The sequence below is a fragment of the Halyomorpha halys genome, unplaced genomic scaffold, assembly GCF_000696795.3.
Source record: "Halyomorpha halys isolate HHAL.00 unplaced genomic scaffold, Hhal_1.1 Scaffold823.1, whole genome shotgun sequence".
Lineage (NCBI taxonomy): Eukaryota > Metazoa > Arthropoda > Insecta > Hemiptera > Pentatomidae > Halyomorpha > Halyomorpha halys.
The window spans coordinates 198,736-218,569 of record NW_027110567.1 but is presented as its reverse complement, the minus strand read 5'-3'; the positions used below and the strand labels follow the sequence as shown (position 1 = coordinate 218,569).

The window sequence follows — 19,834 nt, the reverse complement described above, 5'->3', positions numbered from 1 at the left end:
GCGGCATTTGTATTTAGTGTTGTACAAAGTAATAATCTAGCATGAACAAAGTCACGGCATTTTTGTTCCACAGCAATATCGTTATTGTTTCCCAAGTTTCAATTATTCCTCTTCGTAAAGAATCCTATGTAAGAACCAAACGACATCCTAATCAAATCTATAAAAATTTGTTGAGCCGTTCGCTTAATCTTTATGTTAGTATTCCATGAATATCATGGTGCTGTTATTATGTTTTTTGATGAAATTTGACCCGTACCTAATCCATGCACCATCTTACTGGTCTTGTTGCTGGCAGTTGGTAGAGGGAACAAGTCCGGCAAGTGGGCTTTGTGGTCCTTTATGCCAACCTCTGGCGGCTACCTGGGTTGCCGCCACGTACTAACCAAGGTGGGAGTATCATGATTCATTCTTCGGAACCGCCAAGAAATGATTGTTCAACTCCCCCAGGTGTGAATCGAATCCACACCGTTCTGAACCGAGCACACCGAGCGAGTCCCTATGCACCATCTTAAGAATGGTTCATTTTGTGTTCTTAAAACAAAGGGCCGAATTCATTTCGGGATTGGTGCCTGCTTCGAAAACTATAGAATCCAATTTGAACCTTTTCGACCAACCAACTTCTCTACCAAGCTCTACCAAAGTTCTGAAATCCCTCACATTTTGTTATAATTATTTGATTTATTTTAAGTGCCGTATACAACTACAGGGTTAGAGGCAACGTATTCTGGATTTCGTGGTTACATTTTAACAGGTTATTCTTCCTTAGGAACATAAACAAATTCTTCCAATTTTCTTGACGTTGTCCCCAGAGGCCATAAGACCCTCTTGATGATTCCCGAACAGTGTTCCAGGATATGCTCTATCTTCAGGGTACACCTCACATTTTTAAATAACTTTTATTAAACTTTCGGTAAGGATCAAGATTCATCGCTTCTCCGTGAAATTCCTATTTATTTGAATGCATTTGTCAAAATCCATCGTCTTTGAAAGCCAGAAATGGAATTTATATATATAAAACGATTGGGGTTGATGACCAAAGGTTTTTACGCTTTTAAACATGAACAAAATGTCATAATACACACTCGCTACTATGGAAATAAACGTATATCTTAAAAAAAGCAAATCAACTCTGTTAAACTTAATTTGAAGTTGGTTCACTATTTCTTGAATTGAATTTTTAGTAATTAGATTCGTCATTTCTATGTTTTAGAAAATAAGGTTTATGTTGGTATCGCTTGAATTTTGAACCTTAAGCATATTCTTCAAAAGCGATATTAATTTGCAAAGTAAAGCACGAACTCCTAGCTGGCATAGAAATACGAAAACTTTCTAGATCCGTTCGGAACCGGATACTTCTCAGGAAGCACATTAGATTTTTTGGGTTAATTCTTGTGGTATCTTCACCCATTTCTTGCCAGCTTTAGGTACAATTACACATTTTGCTTCGACACATTTACGAAGAGCATAGATTATTTCATGCTACGTTTATTAGCCCAGTAAGACCATCTCCTCCCATATTTTACTAGTAGATAATAGTAAGATTCATGTCCAAATAATGCTGTTTATGAATTCTTTATAGAAAGTTTATCTCATTGCACTCGACTACTTCTTATCATGGTGCTCACCCTGAACTATGCTTGTTAGGTTACTTAGGAATCATATTTCTTATTACAATAAATTTAAAAAAAATAATTAATAAAAAGTTTAATATTTTATTCTAAGAATTTTGCTAATTAGCTTAGCTTAGGAGGCGTAAGAGCTAAACAAAAAATCTCGATGACCACTGAAGAAAAATAAATCATTCAATCCTAAACAGAAATTTTGAAAGGATTTTAAAAATCTATAATGCGTTAATTATCCATCTCCTTCCATATTTTACTATTAGATATACTGCAGTAAGATTCATGTCCAAATAATGCTGTTTCTGAATTCTTTATAGCAAGTTTATCGGCTATCTCATTGCACTCGACTACTTCTTATCATGGTGCCCACACTGAAGAGAGGCTGTTAGTTTATTTAGGAATTATATTCCTTATTACAATAAATTTTAAAAAAATGATTTTTTGAAATACACTTAAATAATTAGTTTAATATTTTATTCTAAGAATTTTGCTATTTAGCTTAGCTTAGGAGCTGTAAGAGCAACACGAAAAATCTCGATGACCACTGAAGAAAAATAAATCATTACATCCTTAAACAGAAATTTCAAAGTATTTTTAGAATCTGAAAAAAAATGATATCCATGCATGTTCTTCGGATCGTTGGTTAACAAAAAATTCACTAGAATAATGTTGTTCTTTTTAAATATAAAATTTGTTTTTTTTGTTCTTCTTGACGGATAGCTCTGTACAATGGACGAAATTATTTTCCACGTGTCCGTGGAACAGAAGTTTCACTGAATAAACTAATAAACTTGATTTGTTATGTCTTTTTGTTATTGTTAAAAAGCAGAAGGAAGGAACAAAGAAGTGGAATTCTAAACTAAATCAGTCCCGCAAAGAACAGTCCCAGTGAGCCATGAAACTTAAAAGTCCCTGAATTGGAGTCCTATCTCAGTGGGAAACGGAGGGAAGAGTTTAGGGGAGATTTTAGGGGGGGCAAGGGCTAATGCAATGCCACCTCCTGCTCCTGGGCCCGATCCCTCTTAGTGGAAAATTAGTTTTTCCACGCTGCATTTCCACTTATACATGCTCGCTTCTCTCTCCTCTTGGCCGTTTAGCCGACGTAGTCCCATTCTCGCTGTATTCAATGATAAATCTTGTTTTGTTGTGAGGTTTTCCTTGAACCCACCATTAAGTGAAAGGAAATTTTCAAAAAATCGTAGATATTTGTTTTTCTCCTTTTTTAACCGACTTTCACTTTTAAAATAATGTTTGGTAGAGTAATATGCAACAGTTTACTGGTTTTTGAAACTTAAAACATTTTAATTGTTTTTTTCTAGATATATTTAGATAGATTTATAGCTTCACCGATTACTTACTCCTATTGATGAACCTCAAAAATAGCTAATTAATTAAATTAATCAAAATTAATTTTTATTATTTCTTAAAATAAATCATTAGAGGTAATTAAAAACTTTATAGAAAAATTGTGCTAGTATATTATTGATTATGGTATAATAATGTTAGAAATTTTTACAAAAACTTCCATAAAATATATAAACACATTTCAAGTTATTTGTAGGTGTTTTATCATTATTTTGGAAGATTTATTATTGGCTATCAATTAAGCTTCAAAATGATCTTCATTCTTAATATCATTTTATGAGGGATAGAGTGTGCTCGGGGATCCTCAGGTCGATAGTGTAAATATTGTTCATAAAAGTATAAATGGGACTGGAGATTATTTTTATTTTTATTATGTTTTTTATTTCATTTATTTATTTTTTCATGCACATAGTTTGATTATTTTCGTTTAATTCTACCTTCTGTTTATATATATTTAGAGATAAATTTTATTTATTATTTATTATACTTTTCATTTATTTATTTTTATTTTAGTATGAATGTGATTATTCATCACTATTACCTATTACCCAACTACGTTGTGGCAGATTGTATTATTTTTATTTATAATTTTTTTGTATTACAGATTATTAATAACTATCAATAAATAAAGTTTTGAATATAGAATATTGTTTTATTTATAACAGAAATGAAATCCTAAACATTGGCGATGTATTTATTTTTAATAAATACGACAATATTGAGGAATAAATCTATTTCCATATCATATTAATGAACATATACCATTTGCTTGAGTATTTTTCTGTAGACTATTTGTAGAAAGTCTTTTAGGAAAAGCGAATACTAAATGATACTTAATCATCATCATTTTTCAGTTGCTGCATAACCGCTGTATTGCACAAACATCCACAGCCAAAATTCTACAAAATAATAATAATACCAATTTGGTTTAACTTTAAAAGAGATTATTTTTTTTTAATTTTGGTTTTGAATTATAAACTTACTAAACAAATGGTCTAAACTTCCAACTAATTACAAAAGACCCATTTATATGACAATAACAAGGCCAATCTGGACATGCGGAGTTGTACTTTGGGGCTCCACTAAACCTTCCGATTTCAATCTTACCCAATCTTTACAGTCCAAAATCCTCCCTAAAATTCTTAATTTTCCTTACTTTGTCACAAATTGAGTCATCAATCAGGACCAAAGGGTTCCATATCTCGTTGATTTAGCTAGAACCAGATATCAATTCTTCCATGATATAATTCCTAACCAGTCAAACCCACTTTCTTCTAATATGGCTTCTTCTTCATTACTTGATAATCCTCCTAGCCGTTTGAAAAGAAGATTACCTCGAGACCTTCCACTCTAGAAATGTTATTGGAGTTCAATCAATGGATAGATTCGCCACATGTCTGTATCAAGTCATTCTGTCTCTAACATCAAATTTTCTTGTTGTATATATTTTTAATACAGTTTTAAATGTCTATAAATAAATTAAAATAATTTTGACTTTGTGATATATATTTGAAAACATTTACTTCTTATTCAAATGCCGTAAAATGAGCAACGAAACCTCTGATTGGCCAATATTTTTTAACAAAATGGTTGATAATCTGAAAATAATAATCAGCGCGCTCAGAAATTCGTGGAGGCGGCCTGATGAATTTTTAATTTTAGTAAGAATTTTGAGTTCAAAGAATCTTGAAACGAAAAATACATTTAAAATTTCAGAAGGGGGTAAAATTCTTCTTATTGGTAATTAAAACAAAAATCATTATTAAAATATCAAACTGCAATATAATAATGATAACAATAATTTTAAATACTATGTTTAATACCCTACTTATTCCTGTTGAACAGATCCGTTACCTAGGACTAAATTTAGACAAACGACTGAAATGGAATCCTCATACAAGACTGAAAAGACAGGAAACTGCTCGTCGATTCCGACTATTACAACATTTACTAGACAAACAGTCCAAACTTCCAATCCATTACAAAAGACTGATCTACATGACTATTATAAGGCTTATTTGGACATACGGAGTTGAGTTATGGGGCTCCACTAAACCATCTAATTCCTCTCGAATCCAATCCTTACAGTCCAAAATCCTTAATGCTCCTTACTTTATCACAAATCAAATCATCCATCAGGGACTCAATGTCCCCTATGTTGCCGATTTGGCCTGAACCAGATACCAATCCTTCCATAATAACCTTCCCAACCACCCAAACCAACTCGTTTCTAACCTGGCTTCTCCTTCACTACCTAATAATCCTCCTAGGCGTCTGAAAAGAAGCTGGCCTCGAGATCTTCTCCTTTAGAAATGTTTTTGGAGTTCTATCAGTGGGTAGATTCTCCACATGTTTGTATCATGTCACTATATCACCTACAGTAAATTTACTTGTATATATATTTGTATACAGTTATACATATCAATTAATAAATTATTAAAAAAAAATATTATGTTATAATTGTTTGGTATTTTGCGGTATAACTTATATTTTTCATTTTACGTTTTGTATATATAACATTTTTAATATATTATATACAATTATGATAATAAATTTATTATGTTATGATGAAATTCTCTAAAAATCCTGCTGGGAGCAACCTGTTGACAGCTCCGCTCCTACTTTGATGCAGGTGCCGCCTAGTCCCATTATGGCCGCTTGGGCTCAAAGACCCTTTCAGTAATTTTCTGCTCTATTAATCTCCAGCGGATATTCTTACCCTCTCTTGGCTAAGTTTTGAAAAATCAATAAAGCAATATCGGTTTGAAAGTTCGCCTCCTCGATGAGGCATGCTCTTGGGTTCAATTAAAAATTATAAACCTTAAAAGTTGAGTTAGTACTAGAAAAAATCTGAATGGACTTATTTTACATAAATTATATTATGAATGAATTTGAAATATTTTTGTTCTCTAAAAAATATTTATCATTTAACTTTCTTTTTCAACCTCCTATTGTTGTCAGATATGAATATTGAATGTTTCAAATTTGCAGATAATTTATAAAATCTTTTCCCAAATAATTTGGAAACTGTAAATCTCCCAGTACGCTGAAGTTTCTTGTTAGAATTTTATCTAATATAGTAAACTATATATAAACTTTAGTGAATATATGATATATATTTCTTATAATGTGCACCTTTCTGTTTCACCTACAGGCCTAATATTTCCTCAATGAAGCTAAAAAAATAAATAACAATAAAGGAATTAGAATTAAATAGATTTATGATTACCACTCACTTGATTTCGCTAAGAGCACTAAAGCGAACTAAGACAAGGAGCCCGCAGCATATTGAAAGTTCGCTTTGAGGATCAACTTACCTTGCGATAATAATCTACTGCTCTCTACAGAAGGAGATAACATCTGCTATATCTTAAGGAGAGCTTTTGTCGGTTTCTCATGTGAAATAATAATAAGATTGTATATTTATATCGGATACAGTGAAAAATCTGTATGTCAAACGTTTAGTAATGCAATGGAAAGTTAAATGCAAATTTGTGTAATTTTGAATGTACCACTGTTCTGAGAGAGTAGCTCAATGGTAAGACACTATTAACTCGAATCTGGATGTGGCAAATAATTACCCTCAGGAGCCCTCAGGGGTTAACCAGGCCTCATAAAGTTTTTTTTTTTTTTTTTTTTTTTAGATATTGTTGGGTTGGCGTTATCTTGGAGTAGATATGTTTTCGGGACAATAATACAATACACTCAAAGGATTCTGTCTACTTTATAGTGGTGGCAAATTATTATTATTTGAGAAAAACCTTAAATTCTGGGGCATCTTATGAAAAAAAAAAGTATTTGACGTGTTGGATAGAATTTACCATAGTATGTAACAGTTCTACAAGTTTCAGACATTATGTAGAGGGACCAGAAAGGAAAAATAAACTCCAGGCTAATGTAATATCTTTGGAACATGTCAATTTTAAGTTTAACTAAAACTTTGGTTTTGCCAACTAAGGAAAGCAGCGACATATACGATTGTGTTGATAAATAATCTTGGACACATTATTAATAAAAAATTAAAGGAATTTAGAGTTAACTCATTTAAAAACAGAGATAAATAGAAAGGTATTTTCGTTTATTTATAATTAGATTTGTATATTTCTACCTACCATGTATAAAGTAAAAGATCTTTAAAATTTCAAATCCTATTTTTTTCCTGAAAACTGCTAAAAAAAAAAAGATTGATATTTTCATAGCGGGACTGCGGTCGCTTAACTACGTAAACATGTACGGCAATTGTTTCGTTCTTATACTACATATCTCAAAGCTTTCACAAATAAACGATCTATCTGGCACAAAAGGAATGTTTAGAACCTATAAGATTGTTTTAGTTTCCATGACAAGTGTATTAAAACAAGCATACTCGTTAGCTTTATATAGAACAATAACAAATCTCTTCTCTATACTTGACAATCAAGGATTTATATATTTAAATTTAAAATTTTTGACCAAAAAGAAAATATTTTGAATACAACACGAATAGTTTTCATGAAAGCATTTTCCATTAAATATTTATTTCATAATAAATCAAAGAAATAACAACATTTTAGGGTCTGCAGAGTTAAAAAATTGATTTTTTGTCATGAACCATTCCAGTATTCATATTATTCGTTGCCGATGAAATTTCGTGGTTCATAGAGGTTAGTTGAGATTCATGGGATATGCAAAAATTATAATTGAGAAAAACTTAGGTAGTGAAGCACTAAGCTAAAGCCCAACTGTAGAACCGGACTAGGAATAAATCAGTACCCACCTTAAGTGAAGTTTTGTTAGAGTTTTGATGTTGAGTCGTTTAAACTTTTTCCATTATATCATTACTTAAAGGTTAACCTATAAAAAGCTTTAAAAATAATTTTTAAAAAAATGCAAGTTATTTAAAATATATATATGATGGAGTGGCTAGGCATTGTGCTATTAAGGACCCACGTTCGAATTAGGCTGCGGCAGATAATTATATTCTTTTTCACTGTAGATGTGAGTCAGCTCTGTGGGTTAGGAAACCCTCTAGGGTCTATCCAGCCTCATAAAATGTGTAAAATTTGGCAGTCGAGCATGATTATGATCAAAACACCTCCTTGCAGAAACGAAGTACTACACCCCTGACCATTCATGGTCTGTAACGGTATTTATTTATTTTTTTAATAATGTGTACATATAAATATACACGAATATATTTATAAATTTTATTATAAATATATACACAATATATTTAACACAAATATACAAGAGAAATAAAAATGTTGATGATAATTTTCCATTTCGCTGTTCTTTAATTGTCTATTTGAAGAATGTCTATAATTGTCTATTTGAAAAGTCAGATAAGTAAGGCTACCAAGGAGGGCGGGTGTGGAGAGTTTCTCGCCGTTTTTCAATTTTAGGTGCTTTTTGGATTTTGCTCGATTAATCTTAAAGTCTCCTCATCCCGTTTTAAGCTAACCTTTCAAAAGTGATATAGGGCCGTCGCTCTCCGGGAGTCTTAGCGGGACGGGTCCGGCGGGGAAGGATTGCTTTTATATTATTAGTTTTATTATTATTACTTTTACATTATACATGTGTAAAAGTATGTATTGTATAAATTTAATAATAAAGGAATAATCAGACCAATTTGGACATATGGAATTGAGCTCTGGGGCTCCACCAAACCATCAAATTCTTCCCGCATCCAATCGTTACAATCCAAAATCCTACGTAAAATCCTTGATGCTCCTTATTACGTCACAAATAAACTCATTCATAAAGACCTTAACATCCCATTCGTTGCAGATTTGACCCAAACCAGGTATGCGTCTTTTTATTCCAAACTCCTTAACCATCCTAACCCATTCTTAATTTTTCATCCTTAACAATCCCTGATAATCCTCCGAGGCGTCTGAAAAGATGATGGCCACGAGACCTTCTAGTTTAAATTAATGTTTGAAGTACCACCAATGGGTGGTTTCTTCCCAAGATTTTCAAGAGTATATGAAACATATTACATATTTACCTATTGTATCATTTTGTACAGTTGTAAATTACAATAAATAAATAATTAAAAAAAATAATAATAAAGGAGGTTCACTTCACTCATGCCATCTGTTGCGGTTGAATTCATTTACAATATTCCCATTTTATTTTCATGGTTATTTATGGTTTCTTTGTCATGTCCTCGTTTTGGCCATAATGTATGTAAAAACTGTATTAGTTCAATATACGTCAAAGATTTTCTAAACATAGGTTAGTTATGCATGTTGTTAATTTATTTTTTTTTGGTCGTGAGTTTCTTGTTGAAAATTACCCGTTATTTTTTAGAAATAACCCTAAAACTGAGGATTAAACAATAATTAAAGCATATAACTCTTTCAGAGAATGATTCTATGTATAATCGTTAAACCTGAACGAAAAAAAAAAAATTTAAAATGTAAAGAACTAGACAGGACTCGAACCTACTGTTTTTCTATTTTCGTAGACGCCGAGTAAATACGACTGAAAGTGCTCATTTTCAATCGAATAAAATGAGATATTAGATTCATAGGAAGGCTCATGTTTAATTCCTACCGAGAATTCGAGCTCATCACTAAAACCGCAAGATAGGAGTTTAATATCACTGGAATAGGCCTAAATGGAGGTTAATAAGGGGAAAGAGGAGGAAGAGAGGGAAGCCAGTATATAATGCTAACAGGGACCCGTCTGTTATTCCGTAATGACGATGATAAAATTATAGAGACCGTAAACCAGGATATGATTTTGCCAAAGGAGGCTCGTTAAGCCTAGCCCTAACACAAGTTTATGAGTGCTCAGGGTTTCGCAAACTCTAGCTTCTGCTACACTCCGTACATCTTTAGTCAGCACTGCTAAACAAAGTATGTCCCAGAATTTACTACTTTTGTCTATTTTTTTTAATAATCATAGTCCCTTGTTGCTCTTTCAAAAAGTTAAGTTGTAGAATTTTTTTTTATACTGTAGTAATATTTTAATAGTATCAGGAAAGAGCAGTACTAAAGAACCTTATAGTACAAGAGCCCAAGAGGAGAAAAAAAGGCAGTTATGTCACCTCAATTTTTAATTACTCAATTCGAAAATTAGGTATAATTACTACTCAAAATTTATGAGTCTGCCAAGTATAGGTAGGGATAATAAAAATGGCGCCTGTTTCAAAACGTTAAAAATAATTAATTTTTATTCGGAAATCTATATCTTTACAACTACCAACAACATTAGAAATCTAAGAGAGCATCATTTAAAGTAGAGTAAATTTGCTAAAGTATAAGCCCTATTTGAACTATTAACGTGCAATAGTTCTCGAGATATAGTTTTTTAAAAAGCAAACATTTCATAAAAATGTTGTCTGGAACGTACTGAAATATCAGTAGTTAGTTAATTTATTTTGAGAAATCTATATCTCAGGAACTATATGACGTACAGATGTTTATTAGCACTCAAATTAAAGCTAGTTTAATGAGCTATAAAGTAATTTATGTCTTTTATTTTCGAAGGAGTAGTAGTTTTCATAAAATTGGCTAAAATAAATTGAATTTTAGTTTTTCTGATAACAAGTTTGATTTATGAAAAACTTTATTTCAGAAACCATAGGACGTACAGATGTCTGTTAGCACTCATATTTCAGTATAGATATTTCAGTCAATTTTTATGAAACCTTGAGAACTATTGGACGTAAAAAGCTCTATTAGGGCTAATATATTAGAAAATTTACTCTTGTTTAAATAATTTTCTTTTAAATTATCTAGTGCCACTATTTTTTAGCCCCCCTGGCAGACTCATCTGTTTTGACTAATAATTATACTTAGTTTTCATTAAAGTAATAAAAATTGGGGTGAAATAACTGCCTTTTTTTTCTTTCCTGCTCTTATACTATCATGGGCTTAATGGAATCCCTTATATGGAATATGAAAGTAAAGGCGTCCTCAACTCTGTACCCCTCTGACGACACATGTGCCCACTAAATATCACCGAAACCTTTTTTGCTTTCAATTAATTTTAAATATAAGGAAATATAATATTATTTTTATTCGTTAAATAATTGGATAAAATTTTTTGAATGAATATTTATTTTTAAAATTGATGAATGAATATTTATTTTAACTTCTATCAATTTTTTTTTTCATTGCCGCGACAGACCGTAGACGTCCAAGGCCTCGCACTATGTACTGATGTAGAAATACATAGCTCGTTTCCTGACGTGGTTTTCATAAGGTGGGCCCGTCACTCCCACGCCTATTTTTGTGAGTGCCACCCATTGGCTAACAGGCCTCACAAATGCCCGGGGGGAGATTGTTAGTGAGTATTCCATAATATCAAGCTTGAAAAAATCCCGGGTAGGGCCGGGATCGAACTCGCAATCTATTCTCGCAATCTGGCAGACAGGCGCGTTACCACGCTGCTACTGTCAACCCCTTCTATCAAATAATTTGTATTCAAAAATATTACTGGATAAAAATTATTCAAAATTTCTGTTTACAGAAATGTTTCTTTTCTGAAACCAATAACAAAGTTTTCGTATTAATTAGCTACTGATGTTTTGGTTTTTTTTTTCTCATTTTTAAAACATACCATTACATTACAAAACTTTTTATAGACAATATATCAACTTTTTATAAATAAACTGTTTTTCACTATTATACAAAACAATTGTTCATATAATAATACAAAAAAAATATTTCTTATATTTATTAACTTTTATTATTAATTGAGTTTAAAAAAAAGTTAGATCATATCTCACAGATTATTAGGATGATGTCAAAAATAGCAGAATGAAAGTTTAAAATAATTGTTGCTAAAAGGCCAGGGGTTCTTAATAAGATACTTTATCCAACGTTTCAGCTGATTCGTCCTGATAATAAGTTTTAACAAAGAAGGTTGAGAATATTTGATATTTTTGTTATTATTAACAATTATAATGACAAATTTAGCTGAGTGGTAACAATTGTATTTATTGCATATATTGCAGTAACTGTCTATTTTAAAAATATATCTCAAGAATGAGGGAGAAAATAACCTGAAAGTTCTGGAGCATGCTATAAAATAATATAATGTATAAAAAAGGATTGTACTTTTCTCCCTATAGCTCCATTTATGCTTTTAATAAATTTTTTCCGGAAAAAATTTTTTTTACTGCAAATTTACATTTTTATGGGGTTTTTACAACATCATTTTATTATTTTTGTTACTTCTAGTTATTTACTAATCCATAACTAAGTCCTGGGGCTCATCTTATTAATTTATCGATTTGTAGTTTGCTTCGGCTAATCGTATTGATATTTAAAAACAGTTGCTACTATATTGAGAAATAGATTAATTAAACTTAATAGTTTTTTGTTCTATTATAATTATCAGTGGTTAATTTTTTTTTCAATTGTTCTATCCAGCTATATTTTCATATACATCATTTTGTACTACTACACCAATTAGCATACATCTCATTTACTATTATTATTTGCTTATTAATATATTTAATTATTTTCCAGCTTGGCCTCATCTTGCGATCTATCCACGGACGGCCTGCTGCTGGAGAGGGCTGTGCGAGCTAACGATCCGGTCAGAGTCAAGAGGATTCTTAACGTCCACCACGACAAGTTTCAGGTAAATAAACAAGTATAATTAAGTAAACTTCTAATAGCAGATACTTAATTTTCTCCTTATTAGGAAACCAAATGTCTCTTTATTCATATAATTTCATTTTTAATTCAAATTAACGTCGTATTCATTCTTGATCGTCATTCAAAGTCTTTTAGTATCTAAACAGAAATTCCAAACTAAAACCAGAAACAACTGTTCTTATATTTAAAACATCTCTCACCCCACTGCTGATGTACGGTTGTGAAGTCTGGGGAGCGGTATCCTTAAAAAAAACTACAATATTTTCAAAATAAAGTCCTAAGAATCGCAGTTAATGCTCCTTGGTTCATAAGAAATAGCCAATTGCATCGCGAATTATATATGGAGTCAATAGAGGATCACATAAAAAAACGGTTCATGAAGTTCCACTCCCAATTGCCGATAGTTAAAGGAGCTGTGACCTACAACCTGGGAAACCCAACCTCCACCCGAAGACTGAAGCCCAGACTACAGCAGGACTTAATAAATATAAAATTAATTCATGGTCATACTACCTCGGTTTACATTATATTATTACTCATTTTATTTATTCATTATTATTTTTTATTTTTTTTCTATTTTCTTCTATAAAGTCTTTTAGAAGGAGTAAGACCTTTAGGAAAATAAGCAATTTAAAATTTACAATATATTTACTAAAACCGTTTTGTAAATACGGTTTACAAAAGTCAAATAAACTTATAATATATTTTTCTTTTTGTGAACCATGATAAAATATACATATATTTGAGACTTTTTCTTTAGAGTTTTTACAGACTAGATAAACATACTTGCACTTTCAAATTTTTTTCACAAGAAATTATAATATTTTGATTGAAAATAACATTAAGACACAAGTCAGTTTTCACACAAAGACCTTCATCTACATCCTATTCTTTGTCAGAGGTTCAGGGTATCACGGTGTCATGATCTGACACTAGATAGACTTGTAAAATAGTCATGCTGAATATAATGTGAAGTGGTTACCACATATGTTGGTTTTTCATTACTTGTAAAAAATAGGATTTTATTTTTTCACCAAAATAGTAGCGTAGTAAAACTGTAAGTTCAGTAATTCCAATTTTCTTGATAAAAGGAATACTCAAAGATGAGAAAGTTCTATATTCATCTAAGCTTCCTATTTAAAATAAGTTGTAGTAGGAATGATTTGATATGCAACGAATCCAATGGATCTGTAACTATTACTTTTACAACATTTACTTCACTTTTTGTAGACATCAATTAGGTTCTTTATTTAATCAAACAAAATATAAAAAAAACTCTAAACGCCTTTTTCTTCCAATGTTTTTCTATAAATAAAAAAAAAAAATTACATTCCAAAAAAAAAACTTTTTTTGGTCATTATTTTATGGAATACTTTATTATGAAACATTCAATCTCGTCCTCCTTCTATTCTTAAGAGGCCAATTTTCAACTTCGTAAAAATAGTAAGAAGGATAATAGCTCGGAAATGTTAAGTTACAATTTTTATATTTCTAGCCGAAAAACAGTAATTTTGAAACTCAACATAAGAAATAACATCACAAAAATGATCGCCGTTCCTATTGCTAACCACATATTTAATGTTATACTTATTTATCTATTTCAAGACTTGGTTCTTTTCTGACTTTCATTATAATAGTTTATAATTTTCTCTTCTTTACAAAAGAGAACATATCACTGCTCAGCCAAAAATAATTACATTTTGATTTTCTTTTAATTTATTAGAACAAAACTATTATTATATGGGAATACTGCTTACGAATAGTATAGGCAATATCAGAAAATGGATATTTTCAACAGTATATTTTTTTAATAATCATAATAACGACTCAAAAAATGGAGTCGAAATTGGATGATTAAAATACATCACAACAGATCCCATCGAATCAAATTTACCTTCGTCTTAAACCTACCATGATCCTACATTGCAATGCGAGATTTATTCGTATGTAATTGCAGTTGTAAATTTCAACAAATAAATAAAGATATATTAACAAAATGTTATAAATGAGAGAAAAAAGATTTATTACTAAGAACAACATCATTTGCTGTCGTTACTGTTATTGCGCAATTACTTGATAAGTGTTCCTATGGATTTTTACGATGAAAATATAACGTCTGTTTCTTAATGCAATTTGAAAAAGAAATTATAAATTGTAGCTTTACCATCAGAAGATGAAGAGCCGTGATTTCGTAAAAGATCGAAAATCTTCTTACTTCGGCTCATGATTTAAAATAAGAAACCAAGGAGGTGTCCAGGTAAACAAAATACTCAAATGAGAAAAAATATTTGTACTATTAACGGTCACGCCAGACCCCTTGCGACATTACCGTCACGACAGTAAAACAATGTAACTAACCTCAAAGTAAGAAATTCCCAATAACATTTTTTTTCTAATCCCCTTAGGCGGAGGTTCCATGTGATAAATTTTCAAGGATGACTAGAAAATTTCGGTTTCGAAAAAAATATTCATGTGATAAAGAAAACCTTGTAATCTCCATACCGAACAACATAAACGTTGAAACCACATTTCCCCCGCTTATGCTGATCTCAATTTTGATATCCATTCCATCACCCAGTTCCTTAAAAGATCCTAGTTGATCGGGGTTAAGTGATACTCGCAACATGAAACGACTTTACGATCGTGGAACTACATTAATAAGGGCGCCTTATCGAAAGAGATGGCAGTAACGGAAGGAGTACTGCGGGAGGAAACGATGGGCCCTATCTCTTCTGCCAGTTTATATCGGCCATTGAAATTCCCTTTAGTCAAAGAAGTGGAAAGCGCGACCGTTCACTACCTGAAGATAATGGTTCGTTCTTTACACCCATTAACCAAGTGGCATTGTCTACGGTCACAAAGCTGTATCCGAATCATTAATACATTTTTTTTTGCAAGGTGTTTTAATTCTTTGGCTTAGCAGATTAAATTAGATTTATTTATTGGCTTATACAGTGTTAGTAAATAAGTAAATGAAAATTGAAAGTTATTAAAATACAGTATTTCGATTATTATTTTTAACGCAAACGTGTGAACTGAAACTTAATTGTTTAAGGAAGCACCCCTCAAACATATTGAATGAAAGATGAATATGCTGCTACCTAGTAGTAAATAGAAGAAACAGTTGCCTTTTAACACTCTTGGGTGTAACAGTACCCAATTAGCAAGAGAACACATGAGTGAGGTTAAGCCATTGATGACTGAACACTGGCGACCTAGTGCAACTACATTTTAATTTTAGTCGACTATCACTCAGGGTGAGTGAATAGTTTATTCAACACAGGCATGCAGGCAAGGAACGGAATCAGGATGAGAGGACCGAACATAAGAAAAGAGCTAAGTTTGCCTGCGTTAATTTATTTTTGGGTAGTGAAAAAATGTTTCCTAATACCTCGTGCAATAATTAAGTTACTGAACATTGTGAGATTACTACTCATTAAAAAAATACTTCCTAATTCTTCTTTACTGTCCAGATGTAGTACGGCACCCCTGTCAAGCATTACTTCACGGAACGGAAGAGCTATCTAGTTTGTAGATCTTATTAAGCCATTCCCTGGTCCCTTCTTTCTCGCTCCTGTGCTCTTAGCCTTCTGCTAATTCGCGCTTCATAACCTACTGCAGCAGTTCAATTATCCTACCTTGTCATCATCAAAGCGACCAAGTTTTTTGGAACCGATTTTTGGCCAAATTTCATGTCTAGCTATTCGTTTTTGTATAAAACCTGGACAACAGACTAACGAATGTTCTACTCATTCGTCCACGGAATCACAAGTTGGACACGATGGCCTGACCTCCAGTTTGAAACGGGCTAAGTAGGGCCTGAAGAAACCATGCCAAGTAATTAGTTGAGCAAGGTAATAATCCAGCTTCCCGTTATTCCGGGATATCCATGTTGATATATCAGGAATCATGATGAATTATTAGAATGCTTATCTCCTGCTTTATAATAAAGTACAAACCGGAATATTGAGACATAAAGGTGATGTTCTTGTATAGATCTTGAACCAAAACCCCTCAACTGACATCAATAGAGCATTGAACTCAAACATTAACCCCATATACCGATCACTCTGCAGTTTTAACCTACTCAAAACTGAAGCATATTTAACATATAGGTTAAATTAAAAAAAAATAAGGTTCATCAGCCAACTAAGAGTAGGAAACCCGAAGTATATCAAACTACACCACGGAAGCAAAACCACCACTTTCAAGGCAAGCGAACTCGGTCCATTCTGAAAAAATTATTTCAATAATAGTTTGTAACACATCCTCCCACATTGTCCAACCTATATTCGTATCTTGCGACTTACAAAACATTGAAAATATACTGTACAATTGATAGTGAAGCCAAATTGAACAGACTATATATTTACATTGTAACAATATGTAATAAGTTTAATTTTGTATATGATATATAAATTCTATTATGTAAATACTTTTCGAAGCCAATTAATATCTTCATTTATATCACGCTTTCGTTTATTTAAAAGAATTCGCATTATTTGAAGTTAGATATAATGGAGCAATGAATATTATGTAGATAGTTGTGTATTATCCAATCTGTTTTGTTTTGTTATAGATAACTTGTTTTATATATTGTTTATTGTTTTTGTAATGAAGCACTAGACTCAGGTTTTGTTTTATAATTGTATATTGTTTTATGAATTTGTACAAGATTTAGTCTTTTAGAAATAAAATCATATCTATCTATCTACAAACCGATTGTAATAAGTTTGTAGATGGTGCGATTTTATTTATTTGGTACTTCTTTACTCTTATTATTATACGGTATGAACTAATATATGCTTGTATATATGAACTAATAATAGTTGCTTTCATTATGAAACAGGACTCAGTTTAAGTCTTTATAAATATTATAAATTATAAAAAATAATTATAACATCCAATGAAAAATATTAAAAAAGTAAAAGCAAACAATAGGCTAAAATCTCACAATTCATTAAATATTAATAGTAATTCTTAATACTAATTAGATAGTACCTAAGAGAAAAAAATTAATGCAAATTATTTTCAATATTAGTATAGAAATAAATAATAGCAGAATACCAATATAAATTTACTGTGACTATTCTCAAATTTAGGTATTGCTATGAGAAAGTTAGTTTTAGCAGCCTTGAGTTGCCGTATCGTTTCAGCCGGTACCACCTCAAACGGGTTCCTTCCATTTGTAAACGAAAACGTATTTTTCTCTTTATGATCGCTGTATAAATGCCATAATTTCACGGAATGTCTCATTGGTTTCAGTGAATGGTTCTACAAGTGCCTATAAGGCCACATTTTTAAAAATTTATCGTTAACTCATATTTTTGCATCTTATTTTCCTTATTATTGGATTGGTGCTTTTTTAACCTAATTTCAGTAACTTCTATTTTCGAAAAACACAAAATGCACTTAACAGATCTGAAATCGGACCATCCGTTCAGGCGTAAATAGAAAAGTAAATTCTGGTGCGTCCCATGAAACGGTACATTTAGCCTTAATATGAGGTATAAAATTGCAGCATATATACCATATTTATTTTGTTTTTCCGAAAACATCATTTCATTATATCAGAATTTCCCTTAGACCTTATTGCAGTACCAGAGAGACTTTAATGCTTTTTATTAAATCCAACGATATATTAAAATCTTTCAGCTGTCTAAAACAGCAATTTCCATCAATAAGACAAACCGGTATAAAGGTGTCCCGGCTAACAGTTCAATTAAATTCCAAAGAGCTATTTGATTTGCACGGTGTCCGATTCCTGTAAGGAACAAAAAAAAAAACCTAAGGAATCCTATTGCGGAGAGGATTCCTTTGATGGGACTTATTGGCCCGTTTTGTCCCGGCTGTTTAATTAACCTTTTGATGGAGGATGGGGTCATAATATATATTTATTAAAAAAAAAAAAAAAGGTTTTTTGAAATGTAAATAGGAGTGAGTTTATCCCTGACTCCCTGGGAAATATTCCCGCCTTTGTACTCCCTCCTGATACATAATACCCTCGGGCCAATGAAAATTTCACGTCTGTTCCAGGAACTCTCTCTGTTTCCAGATATCCCTTACTGCTACTGGAGCCCTTTAGCAGAATTGGAAAATCCTATTCCTTTCTTTGTTTGTCCTAATAATAATATTTACTTTGTTTTTTATAGCAAGCGATATAAAACAGTTTACAATTTGAGTCCTATTTTATTTGTATTCTCTATTTTAATATTAAGAGGCAACATTACTTATTATGTATAAATATTGGCGGGAGCCATATGCGTTTATCGATTCTAAAAAAGGTTAGTGGAGTAAATATGATTTTGGAGCTCCGTTGCACCTATGTTTTGAGGCATTAGACGTTTTTTTTTTTATATTAGAATTGTAAGGAACAGCTAAAAACTGAAACATCAAACCTGTATAATTCCCTCAGTCCAAAGTTCTTCTTACAGTGCAACCTTTATAAAATCCAAATTCTCCACATTTGGTGAGAAACTTACTCATCATCCTAATCCTTTGGCACAATCCCTATATAGCCTTACTCATCTCAACAATCTTCCCCGGTGCTTGAAACGGCAGTGGTCCAAAATCCTATTGTAAATAATTATATTAGAGTACTGTCAATGGCCAGATTTTCTACTCTGAGTGCCTGTGGCTAGGGACCTCACTCATCCTCTACCGGCTTTTAATACTAGTGACGCGGTTAAGAGAGAAGCCCCGAGATTTTTCTGCTCTTTTCTTTACAAGCGGGGGGGGGGGGAATGATTTGTAAATAAAATAAATAAATTTGTAAATATAGTGTGAATGAGTTTTATGATTCTTAATCACATCAATAAATATAAGACAAAATGTATTTTTTTTCGGCCTAGACTCCCATTGGAGAAACCTAGAGTCCCCCTAACCATGGTTGGGGGTCAAAGTTTTTCATTTTGTGGGACCGCCACTCTATGAAAAAAGTCAAGTACCGGCTCCGCCAATAGATATCAAATTGGTAAGACTGTGTCTAAACCACTGGACAGAATGTAATAATACACAATAAAATATATTAATAATATACTGTTAGTTGACAATGTTTCTTAAAAAAAATAATATTTTGTAAGATCGTTCGAGTGGTGGTCAGGAAAGGTAGACAAAACTTCTTACTCACTTCTTGATTATATTAAAATGTTTAATTTCATAATTATACAAGTTATTGAATTTCGTAGTTGGTCTTTTAATATTATTATTTATAAGTTGTTTATATTTTTAAATTGAAATAAACTTTTATTT

The 19,834-nt window shown here is 31.7% G+C and overlaps 1 protein-coding gene across 1 annotated transcript in view; it reads left to right on the top strand.

The window, feature by feature from the left end:
• Positions 1–19,834, top strand: part of LOC106686460 (uncharacterized) — a gene marked incomplete at its 3' end in the record, with an annotated part of 330,086 nt that overhangs the window by 126,384 nt on the left and 183,868 nt on the right. The window contains exon 4 of the mRNA XM_014429795.2: positions 12,452–12,566. Within this exon, the coding sequence (XP_014285281.1) occupies positions 12,452–12,566 (115 nt within the window). The remainder of the gene's footprint in view (positions 1–12,451; positions 12,567–19,834) is intronic.